This window comes from Brachypodium distachyon, chromosome 4 (genome assembly GCF_000005505.3).
Source record: "Brachypodium distachyon strain Bd21 chromosome 4, Brachypodium_distachyon_v3.0, whole genome shotgun sequence".
Taxonomy (NCBI): domain Eukaryota; kingdom Viridiplantae; phylum Streptophyta; class Magnoliopsida; order Poales; family Poaceae; genus Brachypodium; species Brachypodium distachyon.
Genome location: NC_016134.3, coordinates 12,203,996 through 12,228,888, shown reverse-complemented (window position 1 = coordinate 12,228,888; position 24,893 = coordinate 12,203,996). Strand labels below are relative to the sequence as shown.

Sequence of the window (24,893 nt, the reverse complement as noted above, 5' to 3'; positions counted from 1 at the left end):
ATCTGTTTGTGCTGACGTTGCAGCATTTTTACAAATATCATATCAGAACCTCAAAGACGGTTAATTAGGCCAGCCTAATAGGAGCACAATTTTGTGTGTACATTGTAGCGTTTGCTCTAGCAAAATCCTTTTACTTAATAAATGTGCTTGGTGGTCTCTAGATCGATCTCCTGCAGCAGCTTTTCTTTAGATCAAAAGCTCTTTATACCACAAGAATGTGATACCATAAACTTCTCAAAGAAGCCGGTGGAAAAGCATAAGCATGCACAGACATGAGTGTTCCTTTTTACCCTCCAGTAGGAAAAATGTAAGGCCAAGTTCGCGGGGGGGGGGGGGGGGTAATGAGCATCTTTTAAAGAATGTTTGAAACACACAAAAAAATCGACTTGAAAAATATAGGGAGCAAATGCACCCGGAGGCCACTCGCTAAGACTTTTTTTTGTCACCTTCCAATCCAGAGCGAGAAGCTCGGCAATGAACGGAGGCGACTCCAGCTTCAAAACCGCATCGTCAACACCTCCATTAACAAAAGAAGCTAAAGCATGAGCTACTATATTACACCTTTTATTCACTAAATTCAAACGAAAACTAATCATACGCCAAAGGACAGAGCGAGAGGAACTAAGATCTTGACGTGGAACGGTCCAAAGTATATATATGCTGAAACAAAATGACAGCATCACAGCCAAAGGCTAATGGTTAATTACTACTAAAATATTCTCTCCAAGTTAACAAGATGTACTTGTCCTAGACTTCACTAGTTCACACTTGGCTCTATGGTTGCTTAGGAAATTCACGATGACATATTCAATTTACATATAATCTTGTATTGCTACGCACAAATTGGAAACTATGTGCGGTCGTAAAACGCACTAGCAATTTGATTATATGGCACCTTGCTTTTTACGGACTCCCAAAAGAAAGAGAATGGTATTCGAAAGCAGGGTTAAACCTCAGAAATAAGAGAACACTAGTCTTATTCGTACCACGATGAAAACTCTGAATTAAATTATTCATTCATCAAAAAATGGATAAAAAATTTACTGATCAAAGGTGCATAACTTTCACAAGCGTTATGCAACAAAAAGAGAGGAGATGGATATTTTTATTTATTGATTATTTTTTGGGGAAGGGAGGAGATGGAGGTAGAAACAGATGATGTGAGCGTGGCGGGGAAGCATATGAATCACATAATTAGTCAAAGTCCTAAAGATTAGCTCACCTTTCTCAGTCTTAGCTTAACTACCATATGGATGCCATCATATGACTAAAAACTTAATTAGCATATACCTAATAAGTGACCTAGCTCTCTGTTAAACAAAATAAGGATATATATATTTTGTAGATTTTGCATATACCTCTTGGAACATGGACATTTACGGCTGAATGCTGGTATGTGTCTAGGCTGTAGGCATGGCTGGATCATTAACCTCCACATGGCTGATCGATGGTGTCTTGGCCCTGTAAAATACCCACAATGCCCATTGAGTTGAGGTTTCCATACAACGCCACGACTCCTACTTTCCACCCATACAGAAAATAAAGGAAAATCCCAGACTTGCCATCCGTCGTATTCTTTCCTCCGTCCCATATTAAGTGACTCAAATTTGTTTAAAATATGAGTGTATCTATATACTAAAATATGTTTAGATACATGTAATATTTGGACACTTAATATGGGACAGAGGGAGTAGAACATAAAAGAAGATTGGAAAGTCTAATTATCTAAGCAGAGTACTTTGTGTTTTGAAACTTTAATGTAGAAGGCACCCGCAATTCTGAAAATAAAGAACAGGTCCATATATACCTCTATACAGATAACAGATGTATGTCTTTGAAGGGGCGTGTAGAGATAAACAAAACTTTTCCTGCGCGAACTCCCAAGATCTAGCCGAGGTAGAAGGCCACGAGGATTACCACTAGATGCGCAGTTGCGGATTATCGATGCAGCGCCTTGATGCAGTGCAGTCCCTCGATCCGATCCAGCCGATCCAATCCCGCGATCGTCGAAGTGTTGAACGTACAGCACCTCTACCGGTATCCACACGTGCAAGGAGGAGCTCCGGCAGCGGACTGCTAGGTCCGGTGCGACGGTTGGACTGAATAGGGCTAGGGTTCTCAACGCATGAGAGTGGCGAACCGTGCCCCTTAGGCATCCCACACCCCTGCTTATATACCGAGTGGAAGTGGGCTCCAGCACTTGTGGCCCATCCACTCTGCGAGTCCAACTCGCATTGTCAGCCCATTTCCGGTTCGGGTCCAACCCGACCAAATACTTGCTCCCGCTCTTAAGTGTGTGACCCCGCAGGCTCATGGTGACTTGGACACGATTGGAGTCCGACTCTCAATCGATCAATCGGTAGCGGCTCCTAGCAGAATGTGCCGACTCCCAAGTACCATCGAGTCATGACGACGTACCTTCCAATGTGACATACGTCTTAGTCCCTTTTGCCTCACGATATACCTTGTCGAACTATAGGCGATTAATCGTCATCCCTTTAATAGTTCAACTCTCTTCTCGATCTGTGATATACGATTCATCCGACTAACTCTTAGTCGATTGACCCGGTTAACAGTTAACCGAGTCGCGCATGGCCATGCTTCCCGAATCATATCACTCGAGAGGGCCCAGAGAATATCTCTCCAGTCGGAGGGGCAAAATCTCATCTTGGTTATCCACATCACACAGCTTGATTCTCAGTCAACCCGAACTCTGCCTTTATAACTGCCCTGTTACGGAACAACGTTTGACAGAACCTAAGTTGGTGATCCACAACTCGGATTGTGCGATAACCTCAGGTCTAAGGATTACATTGATTGAGACATGCAAATGACGACCTACTCGTTGCATCTCAATATGGGTCAGTCCGACTCGCTAAACTCTTTAGCCGAGTCCGTGTAAGCTGGAATGACATCACCATGCCCATGACAAGTGGAACCGAGTCATCAGCCAACTTTCATATTAGTCTAGGTTATGTGTCCAGCACAACCTCAATGACTAAGGACAATTTAGTATGAACAACATGAATACATAGTTCCACAATCAAATCACATATTCAATGATGCATATCAGATGTTCAAACAAGGACAACTTAATAATCTTTATGAATACATTAGGAATTACATCATACATGATTGCCTCTAGGGCATATTCCCAACAGTCTTCAACTTGTCACGCATGGCTCTATAGTTTAGAAATTTCGGGTTAACCTGTTCAAATTACAACGCAGTGTCTCGTTAACAAAACAGATGCGTTGGATTTCAAAACATCAATCCAGAAGGCATGTATATGCACAAGAGGATCAGGATTCATGGATCCAATTTTACCTTCTCTCAAACATGGTGGCAAATAAAGAAGTACATATATGCAATTGCTCTATGCAAACAGTCAAACATCATGATGGATAAATATGAAAAAGATCATCTATATATATAGACAACACATCCTAAAATCTATACACCCCACATCCAAAAAAATGTCACGTTAATACTCATCCCAACAAAGGGTATCCACGTCAGAACTAAAAAAAATTCAAGTTCAACCACATTCGCCAAACAAAAAAGTAGGCAACCACAAAGTATCACGTAACAATAGTCATATACCACGTCAAGATCACCTATTGCTACGAAGAAGAGAAAAAGGCTGAAAAGTAATACCAAATTTGATTATACAACTCCACGTTGTTTCAATGGGCAAAAGGAACATAATGAAATACTAAAGATCTTAACAATAAGATAAATGCAGTTTCATTTGAATCGTATATACCCACAAAATTTTGTTCACACTAGTACGAACCAGGCTATATGCGACCCTCTATCAGTGGCGGCAGATGACTTCCTCGTGAAACCCAAAAAAAATCCAAAAATCACCCATCAGTGGCGGTTCCTATAAAACGCGCCACCGATGACATATAAATTATCATTTATATGTCTTGTAGTGCCACAAGTAAAGTGAAAAACTATTGTGTGGCTAGCTCCCATGATTATTGATAGAAACCAATAAAAAATGTGGGATTACTGTCACAAAATCCGGCAACACATGGCAAAGCGCACAGAGAATGTGAGAGCGGCAGAGCGCACATGGTAAAACATATGAATGTTTAGCAATTATGGAGACTAGGAGAGAACATAAATGTGGCGCGACCAATGGCATACAAATAAAGCCATGTACCACGAGAAGAGCTTCTGACGTAACCTAAAAAGCAAAAAACAAATTTGATTACATGACACATTGTCTTCCACGACACACAAAGTTGTGGGAGAATGACTTGTATTCTATCACACTCGAAAGGGAGAGAATGCCTTGTGTTGTACAACGAGTAAAAGGGATATAATACATGAAGATAATAAAATTTGAAGAATGTGGGAGCACATGAAGCGCACCAAGAATGCGAGAGCACAAGGTAAAACATATGACTATTTAACAATTGTAGGAACTCGAAGGAGAGAACGTAAATGTGGCATGATCAATGACAGAACAAAGCAAGCCATCAACCACAAGATCAAGAGCTCCCGCCATTAAGTAAAACACAAACAAAAAAAACTGAAAACGCCATTGTCTTACACTGCACACAAAAGGTGGAAGAACACCTTGTGTTCCATCGCATGTAAAAAGGAGAGATAATGCTTTGTCTATCGACGCATGCAAAATAAGGGAGAGTGTGACATTCGAAGAATGTGAGAGCACAAGAAGTAAAGCATGTGACTGTTTAATTAACAATTGCGCAGATTTGAAGGAGTAAACGTTCATGTGGCGTCAGCGATGACGCACAAAGAAAACCATGTACCACGAGAAGACCGGGTACCACGAGAAAACCAGGCACCACGAGCGGAGCGACGCACACAGAAAACCATGTACCACGAGAGGAGCACCGGCCGTTACGTAAAAGACAAAAAACTGAAAAGTGATATAATATTGCTTATTCGGCGTCTTGTCTTCTACCGCACGCAAAAGGTGGGAGAACGTGTTGCGTTTCACCACGCGTAAAAAGAAAGAGAATGCCTTGAAACAATTTTTTTCACCGCATGTAAAATAGGTGAGAATGAAATTCGAAATGGCCTAAATATCAAATATAGAAAATTGCAATTTTATTTAAAACGTGACAAACATATATTAATGTTTAAATTTCCTAAGATGTGTGTGTAACAAGATTATGTATCAATGAGAAATCCTGGTGGAGTAAATGTGCATAATATTTCAAGAGCGTTACATATGCAAGAAAAAGCGAGAGAGGAAATGGAGGCATTAAAAAAACTGCAAAGAACACCTATATATAACACCTCGCAGGGCTTTAAAAAAATGGACAGAGAGAATAGCAAAAGGGAAAATAAATAATAAAAAGGAAGGAGAGAGATAGAATAGAGAGAGACACACAACAAGAAAGGGAAGGAGAGGAAGAAGAGGAGGAGGAGGAGGTGGTGCCGTGGTATGGCCTTTGAGGTTGCCATGCCTCCCCCAAGATCCTAAGGCAGCCAGCTCGCGACCCTTCCTCGGATCAAAACCGGTGCGCCCCTGCCCCGCCCCCTGTTCACCGCTCTTCCGCGGCCCCGCCGTTCCAAATTCTGCTCCATTCCGTGCCCAATTGCTGCGTGTTTCGATCGGTTCTTGGAGCCGGGCATTCCTGGTGCGTTGTCGTTCGCCTTTAGATCTGCCGCCCGGATCGCCGGCGCGCTAAAGATCGGATCTTGGCGGCGGCGGCTGGGGCCGGCGCTCGTTTTTCTTGATCCGATGGTGTCTGATTCGATCGGCCGGCGTAAGATCTGATGCGAAAGCTTATGTCTTTGTGTTTGTTGCAGGGCGGAAGGAGGAGGCGGAGTGGGAGATGGAGGCGGACGCCGGGAAGCTGTTCATCGGCGGCATCTCGTGGGATACCAACGAGGACCGCCTAAGGGAGTACTTTGAGAAGTACGGCGAGGTGGTGGAGGCCGTCATCATGCGCGACCGGGCCACCGGCCGCGCCCGGGGCTTCGGGTTCATCGTGTTTGCCGACCCGGCAGTTGCAGAGCGGGTCATAATGGAGAAGCATATGATCGATGGGCGCATGGTAAGTGCTAGGCGTTTGCTGACGTGCGTTAGGTTCATGATGTGCTAGATCCATGCTGATATGCTGCTTTGTAGCTTTTCAGTAAATGTTGTCATTGTGTATAATTCAGAATATTTGGATTGTTTCTTCAGGTGGAGGCGAAGAAAGCTGTTCCTAGGGACGATCAGCAAGCTCTTAGCAAGAGTGGTGGCAGTACTCATGGATCACCAGGGCCCAGTCGCACCAAGAAGATATTTGTCGGTGGTCTTGCGTCCACCGTGAATGAGGCAGACTTCAGGACATACTTTGAGCAGTTTGGCACGATCACTGATGTTGTCGTGATGTATGATCACAACACACAGCGTCCTAGAGGGTTTGGATTCATAACTTATGATTCAGAAGAAGCTGTGGACAAGGCATTGTTCAAAACCTTCCATGAACTAAATGGTAAGATGGTTGAGGTCAAGAGGGCTGTTCCTAAGGAGCTATCACCTGGACCTAGCATGCGCTCTCCTGCTGGTGGAATCAACTATGTCATGAACAGGGCCAATAGCTTTCTCAATGGGTATACCCAAGGTTACAATCCAAGCCCAGTAGGTGGCTATGGAATGAGGATGGATGCAAGGTTTGGGCTTCTATCAGGCGGCCGTAGCAGTTATCCTTCTTTTGGTGGTGGTTATGGAATTGGTATGAATTTTGACCCAGGGATGAACCCTGGTATTGGTGGAAGCTCAAGCTTCAACAATAGTGTCCAGTATGGACGTCAGATCAATCCATACTACAGTGGCAATTCGGGTAGATACAATAGCAACATTAGCTATGGTGGAGTCAATGATAATTCTGGGTCAGTGTTTAACTCGCTGGCTCGTAATCTATGGGGTAATTCAGGTCTTAATTACTCTTCCAACTCTGCAAACTCTAGTTCCTTCATGTCATCTGCAAATGGGGGCCTTGGTGGAATTGGTAACAACAATGTGAATTGGGGAACCCCTCCTGTGCCTGCTCAAGGTGCTAGTGCTGGCTCAGGCTATGGCAGTGGGAATTTCGGTTATGGATCCAGCGAAAATAACTTTAATCTGAGTCCTGGTGCTTATGGAAGGAACGCTGGATCAGGCGGCGTCAATGCTTCACTCAACCAATCAAGCAATGGATATGGAAGGAACTTTGGAGATTCATCAGGAGCTGGTGGTGGCTCCATCTATGGAGACACAACTTGGAGATCTGGATCTGAGCTTGATGGAACCAGCCCATTCGGGTATGGGCTTGGGAATGCAGCTTCAGATGTTACAGCAAAGAGCTCAGCGGGTTACATGGGGCATTAACAGATAGAGGTCAGTTCTTTTCTTCCTTGTGTTTATGTACTATTACCATCATATAAAGACCATCAAAGGTTGAAACTGTCCGCTGATTTGTTGGTACCAATGTTCAAACAATGTAGCTTGAAATGTTTAGTATTCCCTGTGTTGAAGCACTGATACTAGATGATGCCATTCCTAATTCAGGCCTTCATGTACAAAATATTCAGTACGGGGAGCAATAGTGTTGATTTTAGTTCTCCCTGGATAATGCACACGTGTAGTTGTGTCATTTGGATGTCCATGGATTCCCAACAGGCATCAACCATTTAAACCTTGTTGCACCATGATAATGGAGTTACAGTCACTATGAAGTAAAACATGCTGTGTTACCATCCATGAAAGATGTTAGGTGGCTGTGTACTCCTGTTGTAGTTGTTAACTTGTGATGTTTGCATGTCCATGAAATCTAGTCAGGCGTTGATCATTTGAACCTAGATGCACATGCACCTGATAAAGAAGTTGCTATCACTATAAAGTGAAATGAATGTTGTATTACTATCCGTGGAAGCTCTTAGGTGATATGTACTCCAATTCAGAACTGATACATTAAAATGCTTTTAAATAATTCATGGTCGTTTATGGATGTTGCAAACTGTTATGAAGTAATCACAAAATTTGATAGGATTTAAACATTCACCATCCGTAGAAGGCATAGTTTCCTTCTGAGCATGAAGATGCTACTGAAGTTTGCTGCTGGAACGAGGACTACATCCAGTATTGCCTTAATTTTGTTTGTGCTAGTTCTAGAAACATGATTCCTATTTTATCCACGTTGAAACATTTGTAATGGATGAACCACAACCTGCACCGCATGCCTGATGTGATGAAAGATTGGATGCATATCGCGTTTGCTTGTGTGAAACATGTAGTCCACTGACATGTCCAATAAGGTGTACTTATACATAAGCATGCACTTGGCAGGTCTGATATGCACTTGAGTTCAAAATTATGTTTTACTGGTGTTTGCCCTAATCATGCGAACCTTAGTTCCCTGCCCATCTTCTTCAACTAGTAAAAGTAAACTCTTCCTATGTTTTTGTTGGTGTGTATAGGACTTCATTTTTTTCTCTTGCCTTCTTTACAGACTGATACTTCGTTGAATCTAGCCTCAATGCTAGTTTACAATTTATTGAAGTCACTTTCTTCAATAGTATAAACTTTGCTTCTCTATGACTTAAGCTAAAATATGGTTCAATGCTTTCTTCTGGGTATAAAATGGTTGCTTAATCAATTTCTAATGTAAATTTTACTTGAATTCTACTGAACCCTTTCTTTTAGGACTGAACTGATACTGTGCGTTTACTCCATGATTTCTGGTCAACCATCATACTCTTGTTGCATTTGTAGAGAATATCATTTATCTTGATAAGCTATAGCCTTATTTATAACCCTCAGTTAATTCAAAGTTTTGATCATTCTGGATGACACAACACTGTTAGACACATATTATAACCCTCAGTTAATTCAAAGTTTTGATCATTCTGGATGGCACAACACTGTTGACACATAACAGCTACCATTTGAAGCAACCTTTGTGTGTGTTTTATCTTGCTTCAGGTTATAATTGTTGTATCTAACATACTGCTTGGCTTTGTGCAGGAATGACGCCGCCTAGGAATCTTTTTCACATACAGCAATTTGTCATAATAGGTTGAGGAGAGAACCGCAGGTGCATCAGGTGCAAATTTTGAACTTCACATGATTAAAGGCATGGGTTAGTTAATAGAGCTTACCAGGGAGTTGGTCAAAGAGATCAGATTATCCTCAGAGGACCTTTTAAGAGTACCTGCATTGTGTAAGGTTTGAGATTGTGGTTTCGGATTTCTACAGCGAGTTAGGTTTTGGCAACCCTGGGTTTTTTCCTGGTTGAGATGTGAAGTAAGATTGCGGAATATATATGTCTGAAGAGTGTTCAGTTGTACGGCGGCGTTGCCCCCCCAATATAGACCCACCCCTTTTTGGGTTTTTGTTCGTATAGTACTAGAAACTGCTTTAGCGTTCTTCGAACTGTGTGCTAGCTCTTGTTATCAGGATATGATAATTTTCCCCTTTCTTGCTTTTTTATCTTACTGAAGTGTATGTACCAGAGGTCTGGTCTGTGTTTTTCCCTAGTGCAACTTTTGAGGGATGCTCCTTCTGGGTCCCAAAGAATAATAATGGTACAATATATTCTAATTCATTTTGAGGCTTTTTCCCAAGGCTATATATCTTGTGTTCTGCTGGAACATCTGTACATTCTGATTCCCTCTGCAATTTGCCTATGCACATGCTGCCTTTTTTCTGCATCATCTCTCTTCTGTCTGTCCGGGTGGTTTGAGGTTCTTCTACCTTTCATAGTTCTCCTGTAATATTACTATCTTTTTGCTTTTTGTTTTAGTTTGTTTATCAATTCTTGGGCTGTAATTATCACATCTCTTGAGTGATTGCACAAGTAAACAGCAAGTTCACAATGGTCTGAGGCAAATCTGTCTTAGGGCCTCTTTGGATTCAGTGAACTTCATAGGCTTTTAGAGGAAACAAATACATATGAAATTTGATCATATCCTACCCTTTTGGAACATAGGAACTAGAAGGGAAACAAAATCTTAGGAGATTTGATCTTATTCATAGAAATTTCAAAATCTGCTACTTCCTCAGATTCTGTACTAAATCAGCGAAACTAATATGGATTGGAGGGAGTATAACCTTTGTTTCCACTTGTTCTAAATGTAATCGACCCGAGCCTTTGTTTCCACTCATTCTTCATGTGTTTCCTTGTCCAGTTAATATTCCTGCAATTTTCATTTGCTTTGCAATCAACCCTAGTTGTATTTGTGTGAACAAAATAAAAACATTTGCTCCCATTACCGTCAGCAGAGTACAAAGCTGAATCTAGCTCGAGGCGTGGCACTGGCCTCGTTTGGAACACACAAATTTCAGTAGACTTCCATTTATATTCTGGCAAAAATCAGGCATCTATGCATTTATAGAATGGCAGGAAATGAACACAATCAGCAATTAACAATATATAGTAAACATGTCATTTTTGGGTTCTTGCTACGTGGCAGCAGATGGTACTTGGTGTTTGGGTTGTGGGGTTATTTCGCATAGGCCTATCTTGGAATGAAGTAATTGTACCGGTCTTGTTTATTTGCTGTGATTATTCCTCGCTTCTTCTTTTTTTACCACAATGATTATTCCCCACTTGCTTAAGCTTGAAAATATAACCCATGAGATTTGAACCTCGGTTATCACCAAGAAGAAAAGAGTTTTATCACTTCGTAGCAATTTGAAGGTCGCAATGGCGAACCGGATGCTGTCGATCATCAGCAACTGAGTAAAATGTTCACTTACCACTCAAGGGCATCTTTGACTTGCAGGATTCCAAGGACACAAATGAAAAATAGTAGGATTAGGATGGCACCCTTCTAAAATTGTATTGTAGGATTTTATTGCGCCATGGGATTTTTTCCCCCCAAAAGGTGCAAGTCAATGAGCATTGTTTTTAACAGCGTACAAAAGTCACATTGGAAGATTTCCTATGGAATACAGCACTGCAAATTGAAAAACCAAATAGAAGAAATTCGTAGGATTAAGATCTTCCAAAATTCATACAAATACTTTGAATCAGAGAGACCTTAAAAGTTCCTTTTCGGTTTCCTAAAGATAGCACTTGAGAAATCTAACGGCCCACACATCTGGATGCAGAGCTTTACCGAACTAATTCCTACTTGTAACAAGCAAAATAACATTCTTTAGCTAAGGATTAAATGGTAGGTATGCCATGATGGCCATATTTTTTAATCTACTTAGTCAGCCTTATATCCTGCATGTGGAGCAATAACAAAGTCGTGCCATCCATCTCACTGTGGGGGCCCACACATAAGTTTTACAAATCCAACTGCAAGAACAAGCAAATATTCAGATAATTCAGGTTTTAACACTAGGGAACAGAGGAGCAGATCAAATCACTGGAGGAAGTAAAAAAAAACAGATTAAAGATCTTCAGGATAAATCTAGGCTGCTGCAAAATGGACCCAACAAATTCCTGCTCTGCTAAAATGATTTTTTTTAAAGATGTTCCTCCATACAAAATACGGGAAGAATGGAGCTCAGACAGTTTCTACTCATCAAATCTAACTACCCTATTGAGGCAAAACCAATTTTTGTAACAACAATGATTCTTTTGGTGTTTGGTTCACAGAAGTGTGGCCTCCACTTTGGCCCCTATGCGAATTCAGCGCGGAATCAATTTGAGAGTTCTTGCTTGGTGGGTTCTAGCGTAACATCAGCATCCCTTTCAATCTTTCTTGACTCGGTCCCGTGCTGCCCTGGCTGAGCTGGATCGCTCTGACTGCGAGAACATGATGAACACATGCATGATACCGGTCACTAGCGCCAGGCCCACAGCAGTGAACCCTACTCCTTTCCATGTCGACAGGAGTTGGGCCCACTTGAAGAACTCGGTCACGCCGTATAAAAGGAGGCATGACCAAAACAGAGTAACCTGTTCCATTAGCAGAAATAGAAAATTAGTTGCCAGGGTAGATATAAGTACTATAATAACATAAAAGATTTCCATTTGGAGAAAGTAATTATTGCACTATGGTAGAGCTAAACTAATTTGAGCATTTAAGCGCAGACTGCCAAAGAAGAATTCCCTGTAATAATGCAAGTTACGGAACAACTGCTGTGTTTACTTTTGGTAGAGCTAGAACTCCTATCATCAATAGACAATAGGTCGTTACTTATTACACAAGGCATGTGGCGATCACCTCCTGTGTGCTCCAACCCAAAAATTCATATCCCCCAGAGTATCTCTACTACCACAACTGTCAATTGTGACAGCAGCTAAACTTGCCCTTCTTCCATGGTAAAACCCGTGAGTTCTCTTCTGTCCATTCTAATTGTCTCTAGCCATTTTCCGCTGTCAGCGAATGTAACACAGTTGTGGAGCAAAAGGGCCATCGCTAATTCTTCATTTCTTTGGTCTAGCAAAACCATGTACCAATGGCATTAAGATAGTACACGCCCCATATGAACACAGTTAACTCTTAACACCTTCAGCTGATTTGTTTACACACAGCCCACTCATCCATAGTTGTTCTACAGAAAATAAGCATCAATAACTCTCAGGGTGCAGGTTATCCTCCCATTGTTGCAAATTGTATGTGTATTAACTATGTGGCGAGTAAAGCTCATGACATTAAATGCAATGCTATTGTATCCAGTTTTACCAGCAATGATTTCATTGGACGGCCAATCGGTCTAATCTCCTCGTCAAAAGTGCCAGTTGCCAAATGCTTATCTAGTAATGCGTCCTGTGGGCAAAAGAAGGGGGGCAAAGGGTGTTTAGTTATGAATTAATTATCAACCAATGCATAGAGAAATTCAATTAGAACATGTCTAAAAGACTAGGATTAGTACTTTTGCCACAAAGATGTCTTTGCACCATTTTGAAACATCTTCCTCTGACTTTGGCATCTCACTCATAGCATGACGTTTGATTCGAACATGTACCTACATAAAAAATCATGGGGTGGTCAATTTGTTTGACATCAAAAGCAGGGAGTGTGCAATTGCATCTAAAAAAAGTAAAAAAAGAACATGCAGAAAAAGGGTGCTCCATTTACTAGGTACTCCAGTATTAATCTGATTTGAAGTAATTCAGTATTGGTGAAAGATAACCAACTCGTTTGATCTGAAGTATTTCAGATTTGGTGACAAATAACGAACTAATTCATTATTCAATCAAAATTTGATTTCAAATGATTCAGTGTTGGTAAAAAATAATAAACTGAGTTCAGCGTGTTTAGTGTTTAGTTAATGTAAATTCCCTAATCGGCTGGCGTTGTAAAACTTACCACTGATGATTGCCCTTTCAAAATCCGCAGCATTGTTGGTTGAGGTGAATCTTTTGGAATTATTACTGTTGTATCATAAATAGCTGGAACAAAATCTCGCATAATAGTTACAGCTGAGACAAATCCCTGGAATTTTTCAGAAGAGGTGAGTACATAAATTTAACGTCCCAGAACAAGAAAAGATACAATACTAAATTAGTACAGAGGCAAATGCATAATCCAATCATTTATTCTCAATAACGGATATTCGAAATTGTCAAGTCATGAATGGAGAGAACAAACAAGTACTCTTTTTCAAAAAGGGAGAACAACACAACAAGTACTCAATAGTTGACTAAATTATTACAGACATATTCTTAATAACTGATATCCCATCCTTCTGTGCATCAGCAGGCCTTGCTGCTTCCCATTAAAAAGACCAGGCCTTGCTGCTGTGCTCTGTCAAAACAACGCGGACTCGACAAGCTAATCGAGCTCGGCTGAAGCCAGCAACAACTTGAGCACAAAACACGACGAGCTCAAGCCTGCTTGAAGGCTACTCAAGCTATTCTGATGGGCATACTTCAGACTATATGCTTCAATACCTGAGACAATAGACTCTCGGTTCAGTAGACTAAGTTCCCGTACGCAAATGCCACCAGCAACACAATCCAAGTCCCCAACCAGCGACCTGACTCAAGCCCAGTTCTATGCTCAAACCCCCACCTTGGCCAAGTCAAGCTAACCTAGAGATGAACCTACTTGGGCTGGCTCAAGCACAGCTTGTTGACAGCCCTATCCGTGTAATTCCTATTTTTGAAGGGAAACACGATGTACAAGATGGAAACAAGGAAACTGGTAACTACAAACAAATGAATACTCCTTTCCTAACTCAAGCTAACCTGAATGAAGAAAGTAAATAACATAAACAAATTATCAGACAGAAAAACAACTTAGAAAGATAATAGCAAAGTACCTTAGTGCGTGGAATAAGTACATTTCTAGGGGCTGGCAAGCCCTGTGAAACTGCATACTCCTGAGCTGCTAGAAGCTTTGCTGGAGTAAAACGAGTACCCTCAACGAAAAGGGCTAGCCAAAATGGTCTGGGGAAGTCTTTCAACCTTTGAAGGCCCCACTACAAGCAAGAATAACAATTACCACTACGTTAAAAAGAAACACTCCAATTGTGTGCATACATAAGGTGTGAAGTTACTTTTAATGTCTTCTCATCTTTTGCCCAGCTCCTCTCCAAAAAGAGGTATTCTGCAAACCACATGGACCAGCCAATAACCTGCAATAAGTAATCAAAACAACTCACTGGACGTCAAGCATGTGCCATATAGGATAGCAGAAGACATGAAATAGTGAACTCAGGTTTTGCTGGATGCTGAAGTAGGATTTAAGAGCTTGCATGTCTGCTTCATTGAGACACTAGTGGCTAGTGCACCTTAAGGCATAAGTCCCAAATCATTTCCATAGAACTACACATAATTATGCAAATTCTCTATCAAGAATTGTCCGAGGTAGTTTTTTTTCCATGCCCAAGGAACTAGACTTCAGTTCTCTTCAAGGTTGATCCTGGCATTCCATTTTGGGAAACTTCTTTGATAACCCGGTTGCATTTACCTTGTTATATAACAGCACTTGTATAACTACATGTCCAGAGCTATGTCATTACAAACACTTAGTTGTTTACTTACCGCGTAACAGTTTGGATCTCGGAACACTTGGCTATCAATTTTCTCAACCTAATTCTCTACTTACAGCTACAAACTGGTAGATGCACTTATCGATAGTCTAAGTCCATATAAAGTACGACCATTACAAATTTTACTCCACCTTTAGTTCATCTATTGTTGATAGCGGGTATTTCATAGAGTGTATCTCAAGGATAGCAAATCTTCTAGCAATGTCTGCTAATTTAATTGCACTCATCAACTAAAACCATAACCATTATGGTGAGAACTGAGAAGGAACATACAGCATAGCAAATCTTTATGTTGCTTACTTTTGTCAACAATAACTTCACAGGATACTTTTATGTCAAAAGCAGTATGGAAAAGAGGCAAATAATATACATATATGAGTTAGCTAACTCACTGGAAGGAATTTTGATGATTTCTTCATAACAGCTAGTGTACTTCCAAGGCATCCTGAGCGCTGACCAAATGTTGACAAAAAAAAGGGAGTCACAGATGATTTATTAGTTGTTTGAGACAGATCATGAGGTAGTTAATTGACAAAAAAGGGAGTATTAGTTTGTAACAAATGTTCAAAAAGGTAAAAGTCTAGGAGATTATAACCTGTGCCAAAATCCATCCAATGAGCCAATCAATATCACTACGATGATTCGATATAACAAGTGCATGCTCTTTACCTAGAAGTAAGTTTTCACATAATCAAGACCTTTCTTTTCTTAATCTAATATGACGAATAATGTAAGCACCAACATCTCATGTAAGAAATGACACAAGTTGATTCCTTACCCATTGACTGATAACTTTCCTCATCGGCATGTAGTTGTATCTGCAGAACATGAGGTAAAATTATTTTGGTGAAGGACATAAAACAAAGGATAAAACAGTTTGCTGCATAAACATAAAATCTAATATGCAAGTTTCCATAATGAGCATTTAAGCACTTAAGCAGTTGTTCATTCATACTAACTGCTGAAAAGTTTTGCAACAGCTTATGGATGGGACCAATTGGGAGGTTGTAGTAGCAATTGTTCATTCAGCATAATCGTGTACGTACATCCAGACTTGGAATTGATGGTGGCCAACGACCCAACCCCAGCGCACTCAAACATTCATTTCTATCAAACTACCAAAGTGTCTCACGCTTGTTATTAAAACCTGTCAAGCGCCAGGGCATCCTATTCAACTGTAACCAAGAAGATGGGTTATCTTATCGATCCCTATCAATGGTCCTAGCAATACTGTCGTCTTATTAAAAGGATGTGGCTGCATTTATGTATCTACTGTATCAGAAAAGTAATTTCTTTGAACTGTTTTGGATATTTTATTTTATTTGATGATTCTTTACATGTGGGAAGAAACAAGATTGGTAAGGACTGCAATCAACACAACGCTCGTCCTAAATGCCTAGAATAAATATGGCACCGGTAGCGGAAAAACTGGTTACTGGATACAAACATGAGAAAAACAAAACAGGCATGTCATTGGACTTCATACCTTAACGCCTGCCCACCAGTCTACAAGCCATACCAGCTGAAGCCACAGAAGCTCAGCTAAGAACCTGTTGATCCGCCGGTAAAAGCTCTTCGAGAAGGGCCTTATTGACACAAACAGGACGGCCTGCAATTTTCAGGTACAAGTGAACAAATCAATAAATGTTGGCGCACTGGTGGTTCTGATGCATAGTTGTTTGTCAAATTAGCATACCAGAAGAGCCAAAGTTTTAAAAAAATCGTTACAATTTGCCATAACATAGAAATTTTAGATTTTCTTACACAACTGGAAAGTTACCAAAAGTTTATACAAACTAGAAGAAGCCTTTGCTTTTCTACAGAATAGGCATATCTAGGCCCAAAAGACGCCCGGGATCGCCAGGACATCAGAATTCAGAAACTGGTACAGAGAAGATCAAATCTTCAACTAAAATACGCTCCAGACCACAAAATTAGCCTACAACCTGCAGCTGCTACCATTCAGTAATAATCCAAGAAAACGAAGCACTCATGCCGCAATAATGGTACTCCGAACAGGGTAAAAGGACAAATCTTTGGGCAGTAACACCAAAATCAGATCACGTCAACAGAAACCCCCCGAAAACACGTTGGACAAGAAGCGAAATGTAACTAGCGTCAATCGAACGGCCGAGGTTACTCAGGGCCTTACCTGGACGGCGTTGACGATGAGGCCGGAGAGGAGGAAGAGGAGGCCGAGGGGGAGCAGGACGAGCACAAGCGGCACGGCCATGGGTGGATGATTGGTTCCAATCTCGCGGCGGCGAGCAGCAAGGGAAGAAGAAGAAGAAGGGCCTCGCCGCCGCCACTCTTCTCCTCTCCTCCTGTGGCAGTGGTTCCTCGGGTGGTTTCGCGTTTGGACTCCGCCGGCGAGGACCCGGCAGACGCGACGCGAGCCACGGCGGGGCGAATTTGGTTGGAGGTTTTATAGGAGGCCGGATTGGAATAGACTAGAGATGGGCGCGGCGGATGAAGGAGTGGAGTGAAGGCGAACAAGCCCATCAGGTCATCTGGAATTTCACTTAATTTTATTTTTGTATTATTAGGGATAGGGATGCTCATCACTTTACTAATTTCGCTATGAAAAATCACTTTACTAATTTGGTGTTTGCGTGAGAGGATTAATTGTTGGATGATGAGACGTGTGGAACTCTAAAAATGCTCTCACGAAATGAAATAGACTGACCCATAACGGTGTGCTCTCGTCTGGACGTCTGGTATAGTATTTGTGGGTTCGTTAATCGATCTTTGAGTTGGGAGTGACGTGTACGCCGTTGTGCAAAAGGTGAAAACGACGTTGACAGAAAGAAGAAGCTAGCAATATTAAGCTAGAGACATGCGCTTTACGGCACCACTTCCTTAATTAAACAAACCTTGATATCATTCTCATATAGTAAACTTTGATATAGTTTATTTGAGTCAATTTAGTGGGAGTATTTAGTTAGTAGTTTGTAGTGGAGGAACAACAGCACTAGCTGCTCTAGAAGAGTCCAAAGTCATGTTGCATGAACGGAGCGAGAGAGAGAATTGCTTGAAGCCTTTGTCATTTCTAGCTCGGAATTAAAGGACACGTAGATTCAATTTAATTTATTAGAATAAATAAATTGATGTAAATATGTGAAATTCCACGAGGGGTTCGGTTGCATGCCAGTAAGGATCTACTTCCTACGAAATATTACATTATCTAGACGGTTTTTGGACATAGATACATCCATATTTGAACCAATTTGAATCACTTAATATGTGACGGAGGGAGTAGTGGTTTCTTTACGATTAATATGGTTGTATTTGAGAGATAATTTACTGATTAGTGTGGTTGTATTTGAGAGATAAATCTTATACTCGGATGATGTGTGGCTGTATTGTCTGCTTATCATAGGCTTTGGCATGCATTTTTCACACCACAACAAGAAAAGAGAAAACAATAGACAATTATTTCCATGATCACTAAGATGAGATAGATGGAGAAAAATGATTAATCAATATGCACACAACAGGCGAGCATTGCAGCATTACATTGGCCATTAATTAGCAGTCTTTGTACAGAGGAGAAGAGGCAGAAGTGTACACCTACATCACAGTAGGTGAGCCCTACAAAATTTATCTATCGACCCTTTTTGAATGTAATCAATCTAGAAAAAACTTCTTTCCCAATCGTAATGGTGATGATCCAATGATTTCTAGTCCTCAAATACGCTACATTAAACAACAGAGACCAAAAAATGTCGTTTTTGTGTCATACTGAACCAACGGTTACCACAGTTATCATAACCGACCATCAAACGCTGCCCACACAAAAGATGACCAGCTATGCATCTGCTCCGTTGTGCATACCGATATGCATCCGCTCAAAATTTATAGTCTGCGCTCAAATTGTGGTTTACTGAACCGTTGTTTGTTAACACACGTTATAATTCGCCAAACTTTCATCTTTTGCTTGTAGATCGAGTTGAGGGAATGCCATAACCTCAGACTACTTTAAAGCCAAATGAGACTACGAAATGTCATCATCAACTATGATTTTTTTAGGAATATCAAATGTGAAGTTGGATATACGACAATTGACTTTCGAAACAAAAAAAAAGAAGTGATTACAACTGCATCATGATCCAACGGCTATAATAAACTCACAAAAGAAAATATCCTACGGTTCTTAACTACTCCACTGTCGATCTGCCAACTAGACGTGCCACGTCATCCAGTCACCGCCGCCAGTCCCATCCTGACCGGCGGGCCCCGCGAGTCAGCCTCCAACAGTCACAACGGCATCAACCCTCTCCTTATCCCCTTGCGTCTCCCGCTCTCCCCCAACCAAAGCTCGCCCGCCATGGCCATGGCCTCCACCTCCTCCTGCTCCTCGCGGCCGCCGCTCCTCCACCCGGCCTCCAGAACCCCGAACCCCTCCCGCCTCCCGCCGCTCGTCTCCAGGGCCTCCTCCTCTCCCCGCCCGCTCCTCCTCTCCTTCGCTCCGCCCGCGCGCGGGCGGTTCCGCGCCGCCGCTGTGCAGCAATCCGACTTCGAAGACGGGGAGGAGGAATGGGATGGGGAGGTGGAAGAGGAGTATTACAGAGAGGAGGAGGAGGTGGAGGAAGGGGAGGAGATGGACGTGGAGGCGATGGAGGAGGAGGCGCGGGCCGCCGCCGCCGACCTCGCCGCGCGCCTCGACCGCGAGCTCCGCGTCGGTGAGTAGTTGTGTTATCTATCCGGGTTCCTCCCTTGATCTCCACTTGTCTCCTACGGACATTTTAATCTGGATTGTGTTGTGGTTGTGGTCGCCAGTCCGGAGTTTACTTACTGGTGCCTCTGCTTTGCTAAATCATTCACTTGGTATTTACAGTGACAGCTAGCGTCGAAGCCTGTAGGAACAATGTTTTACCCCACCGTTGAGAATTTGCAATTCTAGAGTACTACTGACTGCGTGGGCGTGTCGCGGGAGCTCTAGTTTGGATCCAGTGTCGTGGAACATCCCCGTGAGGAATTTTGGGTCAATTTGTTAGTCATATGGGTGGGTTCGCAAAGACAGGTTGCAGTCCAATTGTTCAGCTGATCTTTAAATGTTGAGCATGTTAGTCTTCTGGTTTCCTGTATTCATAAATTTCAATGCACGGAGTATTGCTCTTCTGAGTTCAAGTTGAGAAAGACTGAAACAATCATGTTTGAGATGTAGAGGTCTTGCATGTGACTGGTACACACTGGGAAACTATGGTAGTTAGTTTTGCACTTTTGCTGGCTGCTGTGCTGTAGGGCTTAGTTGAAGAACCGGACCACTGGAGAGGTGTTTGCATACTGTATCAAATATCAACTGCATGGCATTTAGTTCAGTTTCTTTTGGCTATACTTAAACCGATAAGAAGATATTATGGGCCCTAGTAAACTAGATGCTGGTAAGTAGCAAGACCATGTCGACAGTTTAGCCTTTAGTTTCTAGCATTGTAACAATCCACTGTTATGTTTTGTGTTTATGGTTGTTGTTGACTGCTCGTAGAACTGCTGTTTCCAAGTATAGGATGGAATAGAGTGTTTGTCTTTAAAAGGTTGCTTCATCCACTTGTTTATATACTACAAATGGACCTTTTTCAGATGGTGATGTTCGGGAGAAAAGAAGAACCATGAGGGATAAGACATCGACATCTAAACATGTCAGTGTATCTTCATGCTCTAATAATCAGCCTTCTAGTTGACATGCCAATGAAGAAGTTGTTGTAATGTGGAAAATAAAGTTATTTGGTCTACTTTTCAATTCATAATTCAGATCCCAGACAATAATCTTCCGAAGGTGGCAATTATTGGCAGGCCAAATGTTGGTAAATCTGCACTGTTCAATCGTCTTGTCGGGGTATGCCATTCACTGATGCCAGCCTGACTTCAGTTAGTTTCTGCAATGCAGACCTTTATGTTTTCTGATCTGAATGCAAAAAATTGATATGGTATCGAATTCTGATATTTCACAGAGCAACAGGGCTATCGTTGTCGATGAACCTGGTGTGACCAGAGATCGTTTGTATGGACGATCTTACTGGGGTGATCAAGAGTTTATGGTTATTGATACTGGGGGTGTGATTACTCTTTCAAAGTCTCAAGCAGGTGTAATGGAAGAGCTTGCCATCACAACTACTGTTGGTATGGATGGGATTCCTCTGGCCTCTAGAGAAGCTGCTATTGCCAGGATGCCATCAATGATTGAAAAACAAGCTGTTGCTGCTGTTGAAGAAGCAACTGTACTTCTATTCCTTGTGGATGGTCAGGCAGGTTTAGGAAATTACTATCTTTTACTTTGAACAACTGCTTTATCATTTTCTTGGGTAACATTTAGTTCTTCTAATCCTAGAAATACTCTATACTCTAATTTTTTACCTCCCGATTACTCAAGTTTCTCTGGCGCCGTTCTTGATCATTGTCTTGATCTGTTCCTTTGGTGCCATTATCTATTCATTCTCTTGAGAAAGTTCTTTATGAGTTATGACATGAAATGCATAACTTGCTGCAGTAGTTTCCTCACTTTTTTGCTACCTATTCTTAGCTTTAAATTATTATTATAAACTTCCAAAGCTTGTACTTACCAACACGATGGTCTCAAATTCCTTCAGGCTGGTCTTGTGGCAGCTGACATAGAAATTGCTGATTGGTTACGTCGGAACTTCTCACACAAGTGCATCATACTTGCTGTAAACAAGTGTGAATCCCCAAAGAAAGGGCAAATGCAAGCATTAGAATTTTGGTCACTAGGGTAAGCCTACAAAAGTAAACTTATGCTATAGGCACACCGTGATTACATAGCATTCTGTTCATTCACCATAGCATTCTGTTCATTCACATTTCGAAAACATTTAACAGCGTTGGATTGATTTTTTCCGTTATGTTCTGGAATTTCAACAATAGCAATTACTGAAAACTTGACACTAAGAGCTGACATTTTTGTGATTGTGCTTCAAAATACTAAGGACAAACAAAACATTAGCCTGGTTTGAACTGTATATAGGCTATGATAACATAAAGTATATATCCTAATGCTTCCACATGCAAGATTCAAAAACTCATGTATGTTTGTTAGTTATTCTGCCAGGATGAATTGTCTCTCAACACTTTGGTTGTGCTCTTACCATAAAGCATGATGATCTGTATTTTATTTAGTTATGCAGCAGGCAGCCATATCTATATTGATTTGCTGCTAAGATCATATTGCCATGGTTCCTGCCAGGTTTACACCTGTATCAATATCTGCTATTACTGGCACTGGAACTGGAGAGCTCCTTGACATGGTCTGTTCAGAACTGAAAAATTTCGAGGTACTGAATATTTGTTCAGATAAGATTTTCTCTTAATGATTGGGAACATCCATGAAGTTCTTTTTGATATAAAGATTAGGTGTTACAGGGACTAGAAGGGTTGGATGATGTTGAAGAAGACGAAAACCGTGTTCCTGCAATTTCCATCGTTGGAAGACCAAATGTTGGGAAAAGTAGTATTCTAAATGCTTTGGTTGGAGAAGATAGAACTATTGTAAGCCCAGTTAGTGGGACCACCCGTGATGCCATTGACACTGAGTTCACCACAGAGGATGGGCAGGTTTGTTCATAATACTATTGAACATTTGAATCTCACAGCTGTTTCGTTAGTGCAGTACACTGCCAAACTATATCCATTTAAATGCACTTCATCTGTATAACAAGATTAAAATTCGATATGTAAGAAATATGAATTAGACGTCATTTGCAATGCAACACTAATATGCTGATATTTCAAATCAAATGCTGCAGAAATTCAAACTCATTGATACCGCAGGCATCCGGCGAAGAGCAGCAGTTGCTTCTGCTGGCAGCACAACTGAAACGCTTTCAGTAAAACGTGCATTTAGTGCCATTCGTCGGTCTGATGTGGTTGCCCTTGTTGTTGAAGCGATGGCCTGCGTTACAGAGCAGGTATTTATGTCACAATCCCATTCACGCGTGCACACAAGAAATTCATGCAGATATATAGGTGTTCTTTTACTGATATTTTATTTTAAACATTTTTTTGTGGTGTCAAGGATTATAAAATCGCAGAAAGGATCGAGAAAGAGGGAAAGGCGTGTGTCATTGTTGTGAACAAATGGGATACAATTCCAAACAAGAACAATGAGAGCACTACGCATTATGAACTAGATGTAAGAGAGAAGCTCCGAGTACTTGACTGGGCACCTATTGTTTATTGCTCGGCAATCAATGGGAACAGCGTTGAAAAGTAAAATCCCTTATCTTAGTTTCTGAATCCCAAAAGCGTCTTAATGCTTCCTTTAGTTATTATTAACTGTATTCTACAACCTTGCAGATTTTAGTATATGTCCATTTTCACTGACTGATAATACATCATACTTTGATTGCATACAGAATATTTTCATTTGCTGACAATTCTCTAACATGGTGCATGAATTTGGTTTTCAGGATTATTTCGGCCGCTTCTTTGGTCGAAAAGGAAAGGTCCAGAAGACTTGGCACCTCTATTCTTAATCAAGTGGTAAGAGAAGCCGTAGCATTCAAAGCACCGCCGCGGACAAGAGGCGGCAAAAGAGGCCGTGTCTACTACACAACACAGGTAGAGTAACTCATATAACCTTGTTCTCAAAGAAAAAGAAAGAAAATCTCAATCGTAGCTAGAGTTTACACATTAGGTGCTGACGAAAAAAAATCTTGATCTGCTCACTGCAGGCCGCTGTCCGGCCGCCGACGTTCGTGCTCTTCGTGAACGACGCGAAGCTCTTCCCGGAGCCGTACCGGCGGTACATGCACAAGCAGCTCCGGTCTGACGCCGGGTTCCCGGGCACGCCCATCCGGCTGCTGTGGCGCAGCAGGAAGCGGGCGGACAAGCAGCGGCGGAAGTCCAACAACACGGAGGCTCGTGGCTCGCTCGTAGGAGCCAGTTCGTAGCACGTGAAAAGGAATGCCAGAAAAGGAATGCATGCCTCTATGTCGCGAAAGAAAAAGAGAAGAAATGTACTAGCGAGTTATTAGGACCGTCACAAGGCTATAGAGCTTTGAAGCTTTGAACTTTGGTTTCAACCAGATTTTCCGGTCTAGAGATCATATTCATATCTCATAGTAATATAAGTCAATACTAACACCATGGATACAGAGCGATTAACACAGCAAGTAACTAACGGCATAGCGCCATGATTTCCTCGTCGGTGTAGCAATCGCAGACCCAGCCGTAGGCGCGGCCGTAGACGCTTTACTGCGTGAGGAGGTCCCAGTCCAGGTCCCCGATGTCCTGCACGGCCCGGATGCAGTCGCGGTCAAGCTGCGTCTGCGTCTTCCTGGCGGCCCTGGCCTGGAACCGCGGCAGCACGGGCCGCGCCGGCTGCATCGTCTTGAGCAAGTCGATGTCGTCCTCGTCCAGCGGCTCCAGCCGCTTCATGCACTTGGTCCCGGCTTCTCTGGACTTGTCGCAGGGTCTGGTTCCTTCTTCCGCCATCATCCTCGACGTGAAGCCCGGGGCGATCAGGGCCAGGGCCTCCTGCACTGTGAGTGCGGCTGTCGCTGCATGGGGGATTGTGGCGCCCTCCATGGATCGATCGGGCTCTGGAGTCTGCAGAGCGTTGTCAAGGGCGAGACCGAAGGCTTGATCGATCTCGATCTTCTTCTTCTTTTTTGACGATCTCGATCTTGAGGCGGTGGCGCGAGTGTTTCTGGGGATTTATCGGGCTATTTGAGACCTTCGGATCCCCGAGTCCGACCACGACTAGCCTGGCCGCCGCCTGCGCCTGGACTTTTCTAGGACTATGCCGACGCCCGCGCGCATCGGGGCCCAATCAGCCCAAGCAATGGGCTCGCTGCCCAGCCCAACTCACTAACTCTCCGCTTTTCCTCCATTATTCGCTTTTGATGAGGAGGGCGGGCCTGCGCATTCCAGCTAGATGACACAAGGTACTTCTTTAGCCCATGTGAGTGTTTCTGGCACCATAGCCCCTCTAACCAGGCCCAGCATAGCTCCCCTATCCCCCCAGCCC

At 42.3% G+C, this 24,893-nt stretch overlaps 3 protein-coding genes across 6 annotated transcripts; 2 read left to right on the top strand and 1 right to left on the bottom strand.

The window, feature by feature from the left end:
* The first annotated feature begins 5,323 nt into the window (after nt 1–5,323).
* Nucleotides 5,324–9,584, top strand: LOC100846541 (heterogeneous nuclear ribonucleoprotein 1). 2 transcript variants are annotated; one of them, XM_010239204.3, is made up of 4 exons: nt 5,324–5,504; nt 5,797–6,044; nt 6,176–7,354; nt 8,981–9,584. In XM_010239204.3, exons 2-3 carry the CDS (start codon nt 5,823–5,825, stop codon nt 7,343–7,345), a joined length of 1,392 nt encoding a protein of 463 aa, XP_010237506.1. In that variant the 5' UTR covers nt 5,324–5,504; nt 5,797–5,822; the 3' UTR covers nt 7,346–7,354; nt 8,981–9,584. The 2 variants fall into 2 exon arrangements, with proteins under 2 accessions (XP_010237506.1, XP_003577309.1); XM_003577261.4 differs by having other exon boundaries at nt 5,324–5,624.
* Nucleotides 9,585–11,262: 1,678 nt separating this feature from the next.
* Nucleotides 11,263–17,421, bottom strand: LOC100846237 (1-acyl-sn-glycerol-3-phosphate acyltransferase PLS1). Of its 2 annotated transcripts, none has more exons than XM_003577260.4 (11): nt 17,064–17,417; nt 16,398–16,520; nt 15,690–15,729; nt 15,507–15,580; nt 15,304–15,363; nt 14,417–14,494; nt 14,180–14,338; nt 13,225–13,350; nt 12,788–12,880; nt 12,598–12,681; nt 11,263–11,867 (listed from the first exon to the last, which is right to left on the bottom strand). In XM_003577260.4, exons 1-11 carry the CDS (start codon nt 17,142–17,144, stop codon nt 11,661–11,663), a joined length of 1,125 nt encoding a protein of 374 aa, XP_003577308.1. In that variant the 5' UTR covers nt 17,145–17,417; the 3' UTR covers nt 11,263–11,660. The 2 variants fall into 2 exon arrangements, with proteins under 2 accessions (XP_003577308.1, XP_010237505.1); XM_010239203.3 differs by lacking the exon at nt 11,263–11,867 and adding an exon at nt 11,976–12,466 and having other exon boundaries at nt 17,064–17,421.
* Nucleotides 17,422–19,209: 1,788 nt separating this feature from the next.
* Nucleotides 19,210–24,010, top strand: LOC100845933 (GTPase Der). 2 transcript variants are annotated; one of them, XM_010239200.3, is made up of 11 exons: nt 19,210–19,593; nt 20,492–20,550; nt 20,664–20,747; nt 20,863–21,156; nt 21,499–21,638; nt 22,110–22,197; nt 22,277–22,477; nt 22,669–22,830; nt 22,938–23,131; nt 23,332–23,482; nt 23,596–24,010. In XM_010239200.3, exons 1-11 carry the CDS (start codon nt 19,239–19,241, stop codon nt 23,812–23,814), a joined length of 1,947 nt encoding a protein of 648 aa, XP_010237502.1. In that variant the 5' UTR covers nt 19,210–19,238; the 3' UTR covers nt 23,815–24,010. The 2 variants fall into 2 exon arrangements, with proteins under 2 accessions (XP_010237502.1, XP_010237503.1); XM_010239201.3 differs by having other exon boundaries at nt 19,213–19,593; nt 22,286–22,477.
* Nucleotides 24,011–24,893: the final 883 nt, after the last annotated feature.